At 39.2% G+C, this 17,775-nt stretch overlaps 1 protein-coding gene across 4 annotated transcripts in view; it reads left to right on the top strand.

Moving 5' to 3' along the window:
- Positions 1 to 857: 857 nt before the first annotated feature.
- Positions 858 to 17,775, top strand: part of man2a2 (mannosidase, alpha, class 2A, member 2) — a 33,426-nt gene continuing 16,508 nt past the window's right edge. The window contains exons 1-10 of one of the 4 annotated variants that reach the window (XM_065297659.2): positions 858 to 1,099; positions 3,815 to 4,617; positions 6,996 to 7,157; positions 8,817 to 9,074; positions 9,981 to 10,125; positions 13,194 to 13,365; positions 16,149 to 16,276; positions 16,399 to 16,572; positions 16,958 to 17,144; positions 17,474 to 17,651. In XM_065297659.2, the coding sequence (XP_065153731.2) occupies positions 7,026 to 7,157; positions 8,817 to 9,074; positions 9,981 to 10,125; positions 13,194 to 13,365; positions 16,149 to 16,276; positions 16,399 to 16,572; positions 16,958 to 17,144; positions 17,474 to 17,651 (1,374 nt within the window). In that variant the 5' untranslated portion in view covers positions 858 to 1,099; positions 3,815 to 4,617; positions 6,996 to 7,025. The remainder of the gene's footprint in view (positions 1,100 to 3,814; positions 4,618 to 6,995; positions 7,158 to 8,816; positions 9,075 to 9,980; positions 10,126 to 13,193; positions 13,366 to 16,148; positions 16,277 to 16,398; positions 16,573 to 16,957; positions 17,145 to 17,473; positions 17,652 to 17,775) is intronic. The other 3 variants (XM_065297658.2, XM_065297656.2, XM_065297655.2) reach the window with 3 other exon arrangements.

Genomic DNA, 17,775 nt, shown 5'->3' with positions numbered 1-17,775 from the left:
TCATGCAACGCTTGACCATATAAGTACAACAAGGTCCAGCTTCACCAATTATTTAGGATTCCGTTAGTGTTACAGGATGATAAAAGATAGAGTGAATATTTTTCCTTTTCTGGTAGAGGTTATTTTCATTTTGATTTAACGACGATAATAATGATTTCAGGTGGTAGTCTTCGTCTATATTGAGAATATTTGTTGTCCAAAAAACTGTAAATGTTAAATTCATATAGTCATGTATGACTTAACGTTATTGCATTTTATAGTTTAATTGCTTTAAACAAATTTGGTAAAAACAAGACATATAAATACAAAATGGACTAATCATTTACATTGATGCATTTAATAGATGCTTTTGCCCAAGAAGATATACATTTTATCAATGTGTTCCCTGGGAATTGAACCCACAACTTTTAACGCTTTTAAGGACTTAAGGCTCTCCAGGATTCACTCAGAAAGAAATGTGTCTGTCTCCTGGTGTAGTATTTCTCAATCATTGAAGAAGACAAAACACTCAGTGAAGTGTGAAGATTGTTGTCATCAGGGTTTCAAATGTAAAACCCCGAGGGAACCACAAAATAACCTGTAGGGAAGACTGGGAATGCTTGATCCACAAAACAGGAAGCTGTCAGTTATGAACATATACCCAGGTGTTTAATGGGATAACCTTTCCTGGACTGAAAGCACTATTTTAAAAACACACAAAAACCACCTTTGTATGCATATGAGTGTGGTTTTAATATATTCTCGTGTTTACCCAAGAACCATTACAAACAATGCTATTATTATTGGAATTTTAATTTTGAGGATATCATTGACATTTTCTTATTAAGTTCCCCGCGTGACAATTACCCTCAGCTGGCCCGTATTTATAAATAATCTGGTCGGTAGATTTGCACAGTTTGACATTTAATAACCCTCACAATATTCCAACCAATCAGAAAACAGCGCGATTCATCCCAAAGAAAAACTCCACATCCCAGAATGCCTTGCGTCAGTCTCAAGCTCTAGCACAGGATAACAGACGTCTTTCAGGAGAATGTAGCGGGTAAATATTTGATGTCTTGTGACCACTTTCGCATTTAAAAGCAGACGCTACTTACAGGTCAGTCGTTGCAAACGCACTAGAAGTGTAGTATAATCATTTTAAACGAAAGTAATGTGTTTGTTGAAGCTTGATCGCGTCGGAGGGATCGGGGATAACGTTATATTAACAGAGAATGGAAGAGACCCTATGTGTTTAGATGCTGAATGTGTATATAACGTTATTTTACCTGTATGTAAGCTCATATTTTGAGTAGTATTGTCCGTAAGGCGGTAAAATAGTCGATATAACGCTAACGTTAGTAACTTACCTGCATGTGCCGATATAGGCTAAGCCTTGCAGTGGGTTATTTATATGCCAATTGCAACAAACTGTAGGGATAGGAAAAGTCGGTTTTAAGAATAAATATGTATATTAATGTTTTCATGTGTGGTTTGACGAGTCCTGGTCATTTTTCTGAACGAGAACACAGGCCATTGTTTTATACATATGGAGTCACGTTAGGATGTTAAGTTCAATGTCTTTGGGACTTTATAGCTGCTACTAGGTATCATCGTAGCAATATTATAATTTCTTTAAATTTGATCAGTCAGTTAAGCTTTTTGACTGTTTTCACAGTTACTGATAGACAAATATATTTGGTAGTTTGTTGGCATTGGCCCTAACTGTGACTGCTAGGGACTGACAAGATTTAGCTCTTCATATTGTAAACAATTAGGGATGCGCCGATACCACTTTTTTGGAGTACGGGTACGAGTACTTGCATTTCAGTACTTGCCGATACCGATACCAAGTACTTAATAAAAAACATGCTTTAAATTTACAAGTAACAGCTTTAGCCATGTAATTGAATCGGCCATGTATCGGCCAATAACAGTTAATCTGCAATTTTTCACATAATCAGATTGTTCCCGTAAGGCAAAAGAGGGCAGGAAGTGCATCAAACTGCTGTATGTAACAGAAGGGTTAAGAAACATCACCGGCTTAAAGTTCAGTCAGTGTTGATAGTAATTAACTAAATGTTATTAAGGCTATATCCACACGAAGCCGGTGCATTCCCTATCCGATCATTTTTTTTCCTTGCTCTAAAAAAATAATCCGTAAACACGAAACCACTGAAACCGACTGAAAGCGGTGTAGTATATATGCCGGACCAGTATGGGGCGCTGTAATTCTGCCACAGATATACACTATACACGGAGAAGAAGACTTTGAGCATGCGCATAACCAACGTATGGTGTTGTCCATTATCGCTTGTTGGTCACCACAATTGCATAGAAGCAATAGATTTTGCTGTAATAAAGCTAGTAGGCTTTAGTAGCTTCTGTAGCACAAACACAATCACGTAATCCGCCGTTATTGTTGTTGCTGTTACGTGTGACGCTTCCGACACGTGATGTGATGACGTTTTCGCTTCACAAAATATACGGATTGGCTGTACAGACGAAACCGCAAGGGTGTCGGTTTCAGATTTATCCACTTTAGGACCCGGTTTCAAAAAATAGCGGATTCAGTCTCCCAAAACGCCGGATCCGTGTGGATGATACACCAATACGATAACAAATTTATACGTATGCAGTGATACGCGTCTCCGTGTGGACAGCCCCTAAATAATTTAATATTTTTAGAATTTAGTTCATGTGAGTTTAGATTGTTAATTTGACTAACAGGTTTGTTTATTACTAAGACCAGTTACTTGTTGTTGAAATAGAGAAAACAAAGGTTTTATTTGCATTTCTTACAAAATTGTGACATTAATTATCAGTTTTAAAGAAAGCATAAAAGTATCGGTATTGGTATTAACTATCGGCAGATATCACCTCTAATAATCGGTTATCAGCAGTGGCGGCCGATGACTCCTCTTCCGAGGGGCGCAAATTCAAAATATGTGTTCGTTGCATCTAGGGCTGCAAAGATTAATCGTGTAAATGTGCGTTTTCTCAATGAATGAATTTTAACGAATTACGGTGAAATCCCGGCATATCCCAAAGCCAGGGGGCGCTCTTGTGCAGAAACTCCCTTTGTGCCACAGAAAAAGTATCATTACAAACGCTATTCCAGGAAATGTCTATAGGAATATTTATATCGCTGTTCTTCAAATTGTTTCAGGTATTTTCATGATAATAAAGAATATTTTGAATGAGTTTGTTTAACGAGTGTTGCTTTTTTAAATGCACGTTATAAACTACTCCGACTCATAATGATTTTAGATTGAGAAGGACTTCCTACTGGCCAAATGCCGCAGTATAAGCACAAGCTGTGCATGAAACACAGAATAGATTCTGAATCGATTTCAGAGGCATTTTATAATTTTGACATGTAAGTTTACACACGCCAAACACATATTTTGACATGACGCGCCGAACACATATTTTGACATGACGGGTGATGCACATAAGTTCACATGATGCGTCAAACACATATTTTGACATTTAGACAAGTACAAGGCAACAAAATGCAGTTTAGATCTAACCAGAATAATAAAAAAATCTCTAAAAAAAATCTGTACTTTGTTTTCACAGAGAGTCAGAGTAGCTTTATTGTCATTTCAACCATATACAGCTTGTACCCGGTGAAACCAAACAACGTTCAGGAGGATCATGTTGCTACACAGACAACACAAGATGCAGTGAAAATATTGCATGTTGTCCTGGAATTATGTTGGTTTCTGTGCTATTAATGCTGTTATGGTTTTGAATGAACACTTTAATAACTGCATGTGATGATTTGTTATGTGTTGTTATCAGATTTCTCCTAACGTGTTTGTTTTCGCAGGTGCTTGACTCTACATTTCTGGTTTGCTGCGGACGTTGGAGCTTGAAAATATAACACACCAAACAAAGACCTATACCAACATTATGCTTTTATAAAAATCATCCTTCAAGAGCTGTTTATGCAATTTTTCTGTAGCCTTCTCAGTTCAATGTAGCTTCTTAGTTCAATCTACCAGTGTTGGAGCAAAGATCCTAATCCCAAATCCTTCTGGAGGGAGCTAAGACACTGCCTGACTCGAAGCTAACCGGATTACCTTCATATTAGATTTGCGAGACGAGAAAAGTACACCTGCTTGAATTTACTAGCAAATACAGGTCACGCTGCTCCGAGTTCATTTGCTTTTCGTATCTCCTATGCGGGACGCCACCTTGAACTGTCAAACTTGGCAGAATTGGCTACCTGAATAGTCTTTTATTGTAGGACAACTTTACGAACCAAATCCATTCAGACTCAAGGTCGATCGTCCTTGGTTGCAGAGAGGGGACGTGTTGTTCGTGCTTGGCTTTCAGATGTTAATGGTCAAGACTTTGTTTTTTATGTTTGATACAATATTGCCACAGAAGGACAGTGGAACGCAAGTGCACAAGCAAATCTGTATCACCAATGCCTGAGAAGGCCTCTCAGCCAAGCTGGATCGTAAAGAAAAAAATCGCTTGAGAAAGAGGAGACGTACTAAACTCGACTGATCTCATTCAGGTCCTGTTCTTTTTTCCTGCTTGGTGAAGACCTGCATTCATGCAATGGATCCTGGGCCAACTCATACAGGAGCAAGCATTGCTTTGTGAAGGTCTACGTGCAGCCCTGTGAGTGACACACACACACACACACACACACACACACACACACACACACACACACACACACACACACACACACACACACACACACACACACACATGCACACAGAGTAGTAAAGAGGTGTGTATACATGCATATTCATTAAGTGTTTAACAAATATTTTACAATTATTACATCTAATTTAGTGTATTATTGTTCATTTTCAAGCTGAATTGCCCCAAAATCATCTGAACATTATCACATTAAGTTGCTATTTAAGTCATTATCTTCATTATCTCCACTTTATTTGTGATGTTTCATTTCATAATTTTATATATCATTTTGTAGGTGAATAAATGCAACTTGTAAGTTTCGTCGGTTCAGTGGCAACCTTGGGTACTATCTGTCATTTATGAAAACAAATTTGAGTGATTCTCGTGAAATTAGACTTACGAGGTGTCATGAAAAATGTTGATAATAAAAGTAAATGCTATCAAAATAAAAAGCATAGAGTTACAAACATCTCTTCATGTACTATTTTGCACATAATTTCAAATGGCATCATACAAACCAATTTGGTTGTTTTTCCACATTTAAGGGGAAAATTTTCATTACCGCAGCAACGTGTCCATGACTGGATTTGGGTTCTTTGACATGGAAAATTTATAATTAAAAAATCTTAATATAAAAAGCTTCAGTGCATGTTATACTATAAACATTTAAAGTTAAGACACATGTGGTATTTGGTGATCATTAGTAAATGTAGAGACAATAATAAGGAATACAAATGTGTCCAAGACCAATTTTCTCATCCTCCGCAACAATTTTCAATCATCGTTTAAGCCCTCAAGGAACTAATATTAAAAAAAAAATAGTTGGAGACAAACAATTGACTGTGACACTCAAGATGGTTACCAGGTAAGCAGTTCTTATTTTTTCTCTTCAGATAAAAGTAAAAAAAAAATTTGTCATAGTACCATACAACTTTTTAGTTCTCATTACTGAAACATGAGTTTGTAAATGCATATATTTAATGTAATATCATGTTGCGGTAATGATAATTTTTGATAATGATAATCTAAAAAAATGTAAATAATTCTATTGGAAAAATATTTTTTAAATCCTCTAAAAATAATGGTTATAGTAAATTCAGACCTTAATCTTATATGTGCAAAAAAAATTGGCTTCAAGAGCTTTTTAAAAATTCTGATGCTGGACACCTTCTTAATCTGGATTTCATGAGAATCACCCATTTGCTGTATATGAAATTTTATTTTATGTTTTATCTTATTTATATAGCACTATTTATATAGATGACGAAGACGAAAAAATTTGGAAAAACTGGGAAATTATTATATATAGATTATTGCAAGTTTTATTGTGCTTATAAATAGATTATAACATAATAAAGTGATATATACTCTTTCAATGACTATCAAACATGCAGTCAACTAAAGCCCGAAGTATAGTCTGTTTTTACTTGTACGCTTACGGTCGAATGCAAAGCATAGTTTGACTCATACATAAACGTAGACGTTCAACACATACGCATTACGACAAAATGCAATGCATCTCCTGGGCTGCGCATGCATGACATACGCATGCAAAGTACGCACGGCAACAGCTGTTGCATGTGATTTTCTGCAATGATACCTGGCTGTGAAAAAGCCAAAAATGAAAAAGTTGCCCCTGTTGCTTGCTGACCCTTATGACAACTCGGCAAAACATTTAATATGACATTCAAAAACTAGATCACCTGCTGTTATAATACAAGCTAATTAAAATTCCTGTACAACAACAGCAGCTCAATTGGTAGATGCAAAGTCTTGGGTTCAAACCCAATAAACTGTTGACCATAACATGAATACACAGTAAGTCGCATGTGCCAAATGCATAAATGTAGATACCTATTTACTTGAAGATATAATGTAGTTCTTGCCACAAGCTATTTTATAGTATGGGCGATGAAATTGGGCATGTCACTAACACCCCATTGTAAATGATGCCTATGCACGCACACACATAAAGGCTATGCCGGAGGGACAGTAGATTCTCTGTCTGGGTTCCCGCTGTTTTGAACCTGTGTTGTTCTTTTCTTTCCTCTTTCTTTCGCCGTCCCCTCGGGTTTAAATGCTGGAGGACAAGGGGCACTTTGAAAGAGGCTGGAATTGGCTGTAGTTCGGTTGCGGTTCACAGACCGTGGGTCGGATCTTGCTGATCAGTGCCCCCTGTGTATACACACACCAATCCCACGAGCCCCTGTTCTAGAATACAGAGCTCTATGGGGTGGACTTTAAACAAGCCCTTGACATTTTTTAGGCACTTTTCGGGTCAAACTTTTCTGTCAGTCAGAGAGAAGACTGCAAATGTAAATTCTTTCCTTTTTTGCTTCCCCTGCCCTCAGCATTAACATCGGCCAGATAAGCGGAGAAGGATGAAACTGAAGAAGCAGGTGACCGTCTGCGGAGGGGCCATCTTCTGTGTGGCCGTCTTCTCTCTCTATCTGATGCTGGACAGAGTCCAGCACGATCCGGCGAGGAGACAGAACGGAGGAAATTTTCCGAGGGTAAGCTGACCATTGTGTTTCTTAAATAGATTGTTCTCCTATGAATTCCCTTTTTCCCTGGATTGCATTTTTTGCTGTGGTGTTGCTGTGTGGGTTTGTTTGAATGGCTCCATTTATCAAAGCCTTAGGTGTTTTTTTTTTGTTTCTGGCTGACTTTAGCTAATTAATTTCTAAATTAACTAGAGAAGATCTCTTGCTGTGAGCATTGGCTTTTTGTTTTGCAAACCAATGTCTTTGGTAAATTAAAACAACAACAACAACAACTAATGATTAGGAATGGTGGTGTACTGGTGTTGTTTTAGAAATGCTTTCCATTATGGGATGTAGTTCACAGTGATGTACGTACACTGCAAAAAATGACTTTCTTACTTAGTATTTATATCTTGTTTTCAGTACAATATCTAGATATTCTTAAATCAAGATGTATTTTCTTCATGAGCGAAATGGCCTAAGAAAATTGGTCAAGTTCTTAGACAAAAAATACACAATTTAAGTGAATTTGTGCTTAAAACAAGCAAAAATATCTGCCAATTGGGTGACAACATTTTTCTTGAATTAAGCATTTAAAAAAAAAGTAAACTTATTTCAAGATTTTTTTTTTCAAACCCCATTGGCAGATATTTTTGCTTGTTTTAAGCACACATTTAGTTAAATTGTATTTTTTTTTTGTCTAAAACTAGATTTTTTTCTTGGGTAATTTTACTAATTAAGAAAACACATCTAAGGTTAAGAATTTTAATGTATTTGTACAAAAAAAAACAAGACAACAATACTAAGTAAGAAAGTCATTTTTGCCGTGTGTTGTAAGCCTTTGGGGAAATACACTGTTAGAAGAAAGGGTTAAAAAGCACTCATCTTCCGATTCACGATTTTACATTTCCTTTGGTGTGTAAGTGTGTATTAGTACATGTTAACGATATGCAAAAGGTATAAACCCCAAAGTAAACGATGACGCAAGTTATCGTCTCCAACCTAAATCTCTTTTTTTTTGACTACAACAAACACACGGATTGTAGGCAACAGTTTACTTTCTGGGATTCGTGTCGAAGACCGGCATTATCATAATTCCTCCCGCTTCGGACTCACAGCCTGTAAGTTAAGTCCTGTTAGCATTGTATTGTGACCAAATCTTTCAAACATGGTAAGGAGCGCCACATTTCTGGCTGACGTCAAAGGTTTTCAGGTCAATCACAACATACAGATTAGCCGGCCAATCAGGGACACGGCGCTTTTCAGATCGATGAGCTTTGCACAAAATCAGTCCGTTTCAGGAAGACAGGAATATTTTGATATACAAAAATGTATGGTATGTGGTATGATTCATATATCTGAGATATGAATGATACCTCAAGCTTGTTGTAGACAGGCATTCTTTCACTTGTCTATGCAATTGGATTTACATTAAAAATTTGGGTTTCGTCCATAAAACATAGCTACACCATGGCAACCAACACCCACATCCCTCATCATTGTGGCAGAAATGTGTACATATCCTTTAGAAAATGTCACATTACAGTTTGTTGGTAAAAGGTGCGTTGCAGATCAGATTTATCATCCTGTGTGCCGTCTCCTCTATAGTGATCAGGTCAGCTTTACTGCTGTAGGCCCGTGGTGGTACCTGTAGATAGATGACCCCTCCTTCCATCTCTGGTTTTTCAGAGCCAGATCTCGGTGTTACAGAACCGCATCGAACAGCTCGAGCAGCTCCTGGAGGAGAACCATCAGATCATCAGCCACATCAAAGACTCAGTTCTGGAGCTCACCGACACTGGAGCCGTCTCTCCCAGCGGGCACCTACCTTTCCGCAGTGCCAACGGCTCCTGGGTGCTGCCCTTTGACGGCAGGCCCACTTTTCTATCCGTCAAGCCACAGGACTGCCAGTTCGCTCTGGGACACAGAAGCCAGACTGACCTGCAGGTAAGAGTTAGAAATGAGTTTTGGTCAGGCAGAAATGTTTTGGGGGCATGTTTTAATTCAATTTTGGGTTTTTTGTTGATACCATTCGCTGTAGTCCTGTTTGTACCTGCCAAGAATCTAAAATAATACTATAACACATTTATGAATCTGCAACGTTTTACTTTGACTTGCCAGAGACAAAATTAGTAGTGTTCGGCTGATCATGTGATCTGAATATGGTGGGCTTCATAAAGGGTAAGAAATTGGTTGTGGCTAGAAGGGATATAGCAACGGACAAAATCTCGTGACATCTCGCCAGATGAGCTGTGTTTTTATCCTTATCCTACCGCCAAACCAAATCCTAAACCCAACATTTTATGGGATTTAGGCTGTAGCTGTATCCCATCTAGCCATTTTACCCCTAAACCCAATATCTTGCAAGATTAAGGGCACAGCTGTATCCCATCTAGCCAGAACTGTAGAAATTGGAAAAAGGTGAACAAATTACTCAGGTTTGCTATTTTTATAACATTTTTGGAATTTTTACATACTTGACAAGGATTTAAATGTAAAGGACATAAATATTTTGATCACATAGAAAAAAAGACATGACAAGTTTTGAAAAGTGACTTTTAGTCAAAGCTTTTCCATTGGGTATGATGTTGTGCTTCAGGCTATCACACCTACACTGAATACAGTTCTTGTGTTATCTGTCAATCATATCAAGATGTCATGAGACCCGATTTGTTTACCAAGAGCTCCACAACATGACCAGCGATGTGATATCTATGTTAAATTCTCTGACAGCTGTGAAACTTTGAGAATTGTGGTAGAGTTATAAAGCCATCATGACAGAACCAATTGAGACCAGCAAAACGTTTTCATTACATACCTCAGTATTGGTCGATGGTACTTCTGTCTCTCTAGATGCTGGATGTTTACTCGCTGCTCAGCTTTGATAATGTGGACGGCGGTGTTTGGAAGCAAGGCTTTGAGATCACTTACGACCCCAGCGAGTGGGATGAAGAACCATTGCAAGTGTTTGTGGTCCCTCATTCTCATAATGATCCAGGTAAGGTTTGAGTTTGAGTTGAGCTTAAGTCTAGTACCACAAACATGTAACCAATCATAATCACAGTTGGATCAGTCGTTTGTCATAGATATGTATGGATGCCACATAGACCCGGCGTTGAAACGATTGCACACTGCAATCTGTGCTGCAACCTGTTAACATCAGCGCTTAAAGATTAGTGCTGCAAACGTTGCAGTTCATGTATGCATTGTGTGAAACCGAACTTAGCAGTTATATGTCTGAAATGTAGCATACTTACATGTATATCTATGGTCCGAGGTGGTGCAAAAGAGTGGAGGTGGGGAAAAATTGGCATATTCATACAGTATCTATGGTCAGAGCTGAGGCGGTAAACTGATAAAATTCTTGACTACATGGAGATTTTTACTGAAAACAGCTTGCACAGACATTAATCTTAAAATATGTGAACCTGGACCACAAAACGGGTCAATTTTCTGAAATAAATAAGCTTTTAATTGTTGTAATTGTGCAAAATAACATGTTCATATTTCACGTGTAAAAACCCCCAGATATATTTCACACAATTTATTATCTGTATAGCGCTGTTTTCACTGTCCTAAAAACGGGCTGATGTTTTCCTTGTTCTATGAAGTCCCTCCTTCAGAAATACTTAACAAGTTCTGATTTTGTTTGTTTAGCGTGTTGTGATTCGACAGCAGCTTAGCTTAGCAGAGCCGTTTGAGCTTAGCTGGTGACTGATGCATTTCTGTGGGCGGAGTTTAGTCAAAAACTCTTTTATTGACGTCATTCAGTCGGGAAATAGAGAGCTGTAGTCCAAACCACCTATTCGCTGTAGGCTTTAAAAGGGGAATTCTGTTAACAGGGTTCCCACAGGTCCTTGAAATCCTTGAAAGTTTGTAAATCTGGGCGACAAAATTCAAAACCCTGGGAAGTTTTTGAAAATATTATACATAGATACAGGTCATTTGAAAGTTCTTGAATCTATTTTATGCAAGACGTTTTCTGGAAAAAATCCATATTATTCCCTGTGTAGTGTAGGATTATATCATAAAAAGTCTAGACTTTTTAAGCACACTTGCTAAACTGTTCGCTTTAAATGCTTCATTCATACCAAAATGCTTTTTTGCATAGTTGTGTTTGACACATGAAAAACGTCTCGGGTTATGTATGTAACTGTTGTTCCCTGAGAAGGGAACGAGGCGCTGTGTCTCCCTTGCCATACTTCCTGAATCCCTGTAAAGCCGTCTTTGGCAATATTTCAGATAGCGATATACTTCCTGTCTCCCGCATCACCCTGTCTTTGTCGTTAAGCCTCACCATTGGTTGAATTTGATATACACATTAAGACACACTTACCCCTGGAGGCGTCCCCAAAGTGTTACCGCAGTGACGCAGCGCGAGTTCCCTTAAAAAGGAACTGTAACAATTTATCTTAAAAGGTAACACGATGTAACCTTGCTCTCACTTGAAATGTGTCCCCACATTTAGTCCTTGAATTTGAGGGTATTGGATCTGGAAAGTCCTTGAAAGGTCCTTGAATTTAAAGTTAACTAAGGTGTGGGAACCCTATGTTAAAGAAAATATATTGCTTGGCATTGAACTTTGAGCTTTATCATTTTGCAGGTATTATTTATGCTCTAACAGCAACATTACACACTAACTAAAGTTTGAAAAATGGAATCAGGAAGAAAGTGACCTTTAAAGTTGTCCAAATAAAGTCCTTAGCAACTGCATGCACTCACAAAAATAAAGTTTTTATATATATTTATTGTAGGAAGTTTGCAAAATATCTTCATGTAACATGATTACCCAATATCCTAATGATTTTTGACACCAAAAATAACTTGATCATTTTGACCCATACAATGGATTGGTGGCTATTACTACAAATATTCCCCGTGACTTGTTTTAGGACTGGTATTGTGGTCCAGGGTCACATATGTCAAAGACCTTGTTTTGTCTTAATACACACATCAGTAATGTTTTTTGTAAGGTTTGTTTGTAAAAACTACTTAAATATCCTAATGTTATTAAGGGCTAGACCTGGATTCATCTTAATCCTGTCCGCGAAACAGCTCCTTAGTGTTGTGAAATGTTGACATATTAACCTCTGACATAATGATCAATTTTATCTTTCTTAAGCTAATAAGAATCTTAAGCTATATACGTTTCAATCTTTACAAAAAAGGTTGCAGCATTTTTTGTTTATTCTGTCATTGATGCAGCATTTCAGAATCGAACCACCAGTGCAGTTTATTGAAAGATTCGTGCAGGTAAACTGGGTCATTTACTCGGCTTGCCGTTATGCATCATTGGCACAATTTGCACAGAACGTCAGGAAAACCTTCCCGAAAACTAAATTAGTTCCACCCACTGGACAAATACATCTGCAAACCTTCTTGTACACCTCTTGGCATGTGTGATCCTGCCGATGAAAACCCGTCTGAAGTCATTTTAGTGATTGCCGGTTTTTACATAAAATCATTTTGCATGTAAAAATATATCCTTGATAACTTTAATATTGAGTAAGGTCATATCAAAGATTAATATTAAAGTAAAACTATAAATGACTGAAATCAAACTTTGATGATCTAAATCTTAAAATCAGATTAAGACTTTAGGCTGTATTTTACATGCAAGGTCGTATGACCTAGAAGTCAGTGACCCAATTCCTTGTTGTTTTATTTGGGTCGACACCTTATCACTGGTGTTTAATGTTCATTGAGTGTTGAATTTATAATTTACTTGAAAGTTTTTATCAGTTTTAAATGTCTTTCTGTTAGAGAGACTCAGGGTGACCACCAATCTGTTGTTGCTTTGGCTGACACAAAGACAAATTTTTGCACACCCCAGCAACACCTCTGAATAATGAGCAGATGGTGTTATTTTCATCAAGTTGTTCATTGGGGACCGAAATGCTGCAGAATAGCAATGGTTGCTTTGAAAGTTTTTTTAGTTTAGTCAGTCAATGACATCAATTTTTGTAGGTCAACCGTAGACAAATACAAAAATCATGTTTATTTGATTGAGTTTTGCATTGAATAGTTTTTCTGAATTAAGTTAATACTGTATTTCTTTTATGACAGGATGGGTCAAGACATTTGACAAGTATTATAACGATCAGACTCAGCATATCTTAAACAACATGGTGGTGAAGCTGGCAGAAGACCCTCGCAGGAAATTTATTTGGTCTGAAATTTCTTTTTTCGCCAAATGGTGGGAAAGCGCTGACGTCCATAAACAAGAAGCAATGCGCAAGTCAGTACATTATTTCTTCGCTTGATTTAATTCATTAATCTACTCAATCAAATAATCTGTAGGAAGTTTAATAAAGCCATCTGCTCTGGTACATCACTCTTGTTTTATTAAAAAGGGATAGTTCAGCCAAAAAAGAAAATTACCCCATGATTTACCCACCCTCAGGTCGTCCTCGATGCAAATGATTACCCTTTTCAGACGAACACAATTGAAGTTAAATTAGAAAATGTCTGCTGTCCAAGCTTTATAATGGTAGTAAATGGTGCTTCTGATTTAAAGCCAAAAAATATCCATCCTTCATTCACAGAAGTAATCCACACAGCTCCAGTGGGTTTTTGAAAGGCCTTCTGAGGGCAATCAGTGTGATTTTTTTTAAAGAAAAATATCAATATTTAACACTTTACAAACTAAAATATCTAGCATCCAATAAAGACCAGTATGTGTTTACGAGGGAGTGTGTTTCCAGTGTAAGCCATAGATTAAGACATAGGGTGTAGTGTACAAGGCGTGTGGGGCGTAGCGTACGAGGCGTGTGGGGCGTGGCGTACGAGGCGTGTGGGGCGTAGCGTACTAGGCGTGTGGGGCATAGCATAAATAAAGGACTATATAAAGAAGTAGCGTAAATAAAGGCATAGCGTACGAGGCGTATGGGGTGTAGCGTACGAGGCGTGTGGGGCAAGGCGTACGAGGCGTGTGCGGCGTGGCGTACGAGGCGTGTGGGGCGTGGCGTACTAGGCGTGTGGGGCATAGCATAAATAAAGGATTATATAAAGAAGTAGCGTAAATAAAGGCATAGCGTACGAGGCGTATGGGGCATAGCGTACGAGGCATGTGGGGCGTAGCATACGAGGTGTGAGGGGCATAGCATAAATAAAGGACTAAATAAAGACGTAGCTTAAATAAAGGCATAGCGTACGAGGCGTATGGGGCATAGCGTATGAGGCGTGTGGGGCGTAGCATAAATAAAGGACTAAATAAAGACGTAGTGTACGAAGGCATAGCGTAAATAAAGGCGTGTAGCGTACGAGGCGTGTGGACCGTAGCGTGTGGGGCTTAGCATACGAGGCTTGTGGGGCATAGCGTACGAGGCGTGTGGGGCGTAGCATAAATAAAGGCCTAAATAAAGACGTAGCATACGAGGCGTGTGGGGCGTAGCGTACGAGTTGTGTGGGGCGTAGCGTACGAGTTGTGTGGGGCGTAGCGTACGAGGCGTGTGGGGTGTAGCGTACGAGGCATGTGGGGTGTAGCATACGAGGTGTGTGGGGCATAGCATAAATAAAGAACTATATAAAGAAGTAGCTTAAATAAAGGCATAGCGTACGAGGCGTATGGGGCGTAGCGTACGAGGCATGTGGGGCGTAGCATACGAGGTGTGTGGGGCATAGCATAAATAAAGAACTATATAAAGAAGTAGCTTAAATAAAGGCATAGCGTACGAGGCGTATGGGGCGTAGCGTACGAGGCATGTGGGGCGTAGCATACGAGGTGTGTGGGGCATAGCATAAATAAAGAACTGTATAAAGAAGTAGCTTAAATAAAGGCATAGCGTACGAGGCGTATGGGGCGTAGCGTACGAGGCATGTGGGGTGTAGCATACGAGGTGTGTGGGGCATAGCATAAATAAAGAACTATATAAAGAAGTAGCTTAAATAAAGGCATAGCGTACGAGGCGTATGGGGCGTAGCGTACGAGGCATGTGGGGCGTAGCATACGAGGTGTGTGGGGCATAGCATAAATAAAGAACTATATAAAGAAGTAGCTTAAATAAAGGCATAGCGTACGAGGCGTATGGGGCGTAGCGTACGAGGCATGTGGGGTGTAGCATACGAGGTGTGTGGGGCATAGCATAAATAAAGAACTATATAAAGAAGTAGCTTAAATAAAGGCATAGCGTACGAGGCGTATGGGGCGTAGCGTACGAGGCATGTGGGGTGTAGCATACGAGGTGTGTGGGGCATAGCATAAATAAAGAACTATATAAAGAAGTAGCTTAAATAAAGGCATAGCGTACGAGGCGTATGGGGCATAGCGTATGAGGCATGTGGGGCGTAGCATAAATAAAGGACTAAATAAAGACGTAGCGTACGAGGGCATAGCGTAAATAAAGGCGTGTAGCGTACGAGGCGTGTGGGGCGTAGCTTGTGGGGCATAGCGTACGAGGCGTAGCATAAATAAAGGCCTAAATAAAGACCTAGCATACGAGGCGTGTGGGGCGTAGCGTAGGAGGCGTATGGGGCGTAGCGTACGAGGTGTTGGGGCGTAGCGTAGGAGGCGTATGGGGCGTAGCGTACGAGGTGTTGGGGCGTAGCATACAAGGCTTCGTGGAAATGAGAGAGACAAGGCGCTATGGCCTACGCCAAAAACGCACTCTCCCATAAATGTTGTGTCAGTTGTTTCCGGAAGATATTTTTTGTTTTTTGTAAAGTATAAATATTGATATTCATCTTACGAAAATGTATCATTGCCCTCAGAAGGCCTTTATTTTACCAACTGGAACTGTGTGGATTACTTCTAGGAAGGATGGATGGACTTTTTGGGCTTAAAAATCTGTAGCAACATTTACAACCATTTTAAAGCTTGGAACAGCCAGGATATTTTCTAATATAACTCAGATTGTGATCTTCTAATAAAGGATAATCATGCATATTGAGGGTGAGTAAATCATGGGGTTATTTTTTTTTATCTGAACTATCCCTTTAAGAGTCCTCATAAATGATCTGATGTCAGATGGATATGGAATCTCTAAAGCTCTTTGTGAGATTTGTCTGAATTCTTTCTTTTAGGCTGATCCTCGGTGGACAGGTGGAGATGGTGACAGGAGGTTGGGTCATGACGGACGAGGCCACTGCTCACTATTTTGCCATGATCGATCAACTCATTGAAGGCCATCAGTGGCTGGAGCAAAATCTAGGTATGAACTTTGGTGTTGCTATTAGAGACTTACGATCCCACTCCCCCAATAATTTATTGATTAAGTTCTGTCAATACAAAGTGCCCCCCCCCCTTTTTATAAATCCATGTTTGGTGATTTAGGTGTGATCCCTCGATCGGCCTGGGCAGTGGATCCATTTGGTCACAGTGCCACAATGCCTTACTTGCTAAAACGGGCCAACCTGACCAGCATGCTGATCCAGAGGATCCATTACTCCATCAAGAAGCATTTTAGTGCTACACGGAGCCTTGAGTTCATGTGGAGGCAGGCATGGGGTGAGAGCTCTTCATTACTACAAAACCCAAACAAAATTAATATTTATTTATGCCTTGGTACACGTGATACTGGTAAACTGTTATACAATAATAGACCTAATACATACCGTACCTAAATTTAAAGTGTGTTCATTTTGTAAGCAGCTCATCTATTATTATTACACCTGCTTAGTGTTAGTCATCTAAATAAATGTGTTTTTTTATAGAAAATGTAGTTATAAAAAGATTTATTGCTTTTCTCATCTTTGTTTAATAAACGTTAGAAAGGCTTTAAATGTCTAACGAAAGTTTCAGAAATCGCAAACCTTTGGCAAATGCTCTTGAAACCTTGCCAAGGAGTCGTGCCAAACCCAATTTTGTAGAGCTTAATTTCCTTTATTTCCAGATCCAGAATCGGGCACGGATATGTTCTGCCACATGATGCCATTTTACAGCTACGATGTGCCTCATACCTGCGGTCCCGACCCAAAGATCTGCTGCCAGTTTGACTTCAAGAGACTCCCGGGCAGTAGAGTCAACTGCCCATGGAAGGTGCCACCCCGAGCCATCACGGATGCCAACGTGGCAGAGAGGTGAGGGTGATAAATAAGGGGTTGAATTTGATTAGGTGAAGTTAAGCTAGCGAACGAATGTGGGTTAATTTCCTGTGTTGGTCAATAAAACCTTGCTGGCACCAGCTGTGTCACAACATGGGTCGTGTTTGAACTGGGTCCAAATCCATTTTTCGCTTTGCACGGCGAGACCTACAAAACCATTATATTAGCAAGCTTGTTGCAATTAGTACCTATCCCATGCTGGCATTATGGGTAAACCATAAACTTTCCAGAAGCATTTCATTTTAGGTGTTAAGAAAGGTTTTTCCAAGATCGAATTGCAAATGCAAGTGTGTTTTGCTTTACAGGGCTACCGTCTTGCTCGATCAGTATCGTAAGAAGTCCAAGCTTTTCCGTAGCAAAGTGTTGTTGGTTCCTCTGGGAGATGATTTTCGGTACGATAAAGTGCAGGAGTGGGACCAGCAGTACTTAAATTACCAGAAACTGTTTGATTTCATGAACTCGCATCCGGAAATGCACGTGAAGGTATGTTTATATTTATGCACATGCTGCTCAATAATGTTGAATTTATTATACCATGATGACGATTAAAGTGTTTGCACTAAAACTGTGCAGATTTGGCTTACATGAGCTTTACAAAGAAATGAAC

The sequence above is a fragment of the Paramisgurnus dabryanus genome, chromosome 23 (genome assembly GCF_030506205.2).
Source record: "Paramisgurnus dabryanus chromosome 23, PD_genome_1.1, whole genome shotgun sequence".
Lineage (NCBI taxonomy): Eukaryota > Metazoa > Chordata > Actinopteri > Cypriniformes > Cobitidae > Paramisgurnus > Paramisgurnus dabryanus.
Note: the sequence above shows the minus strand (reverse complement) of the source record. Positions and strands in the feature narration are given on the sequence as shown.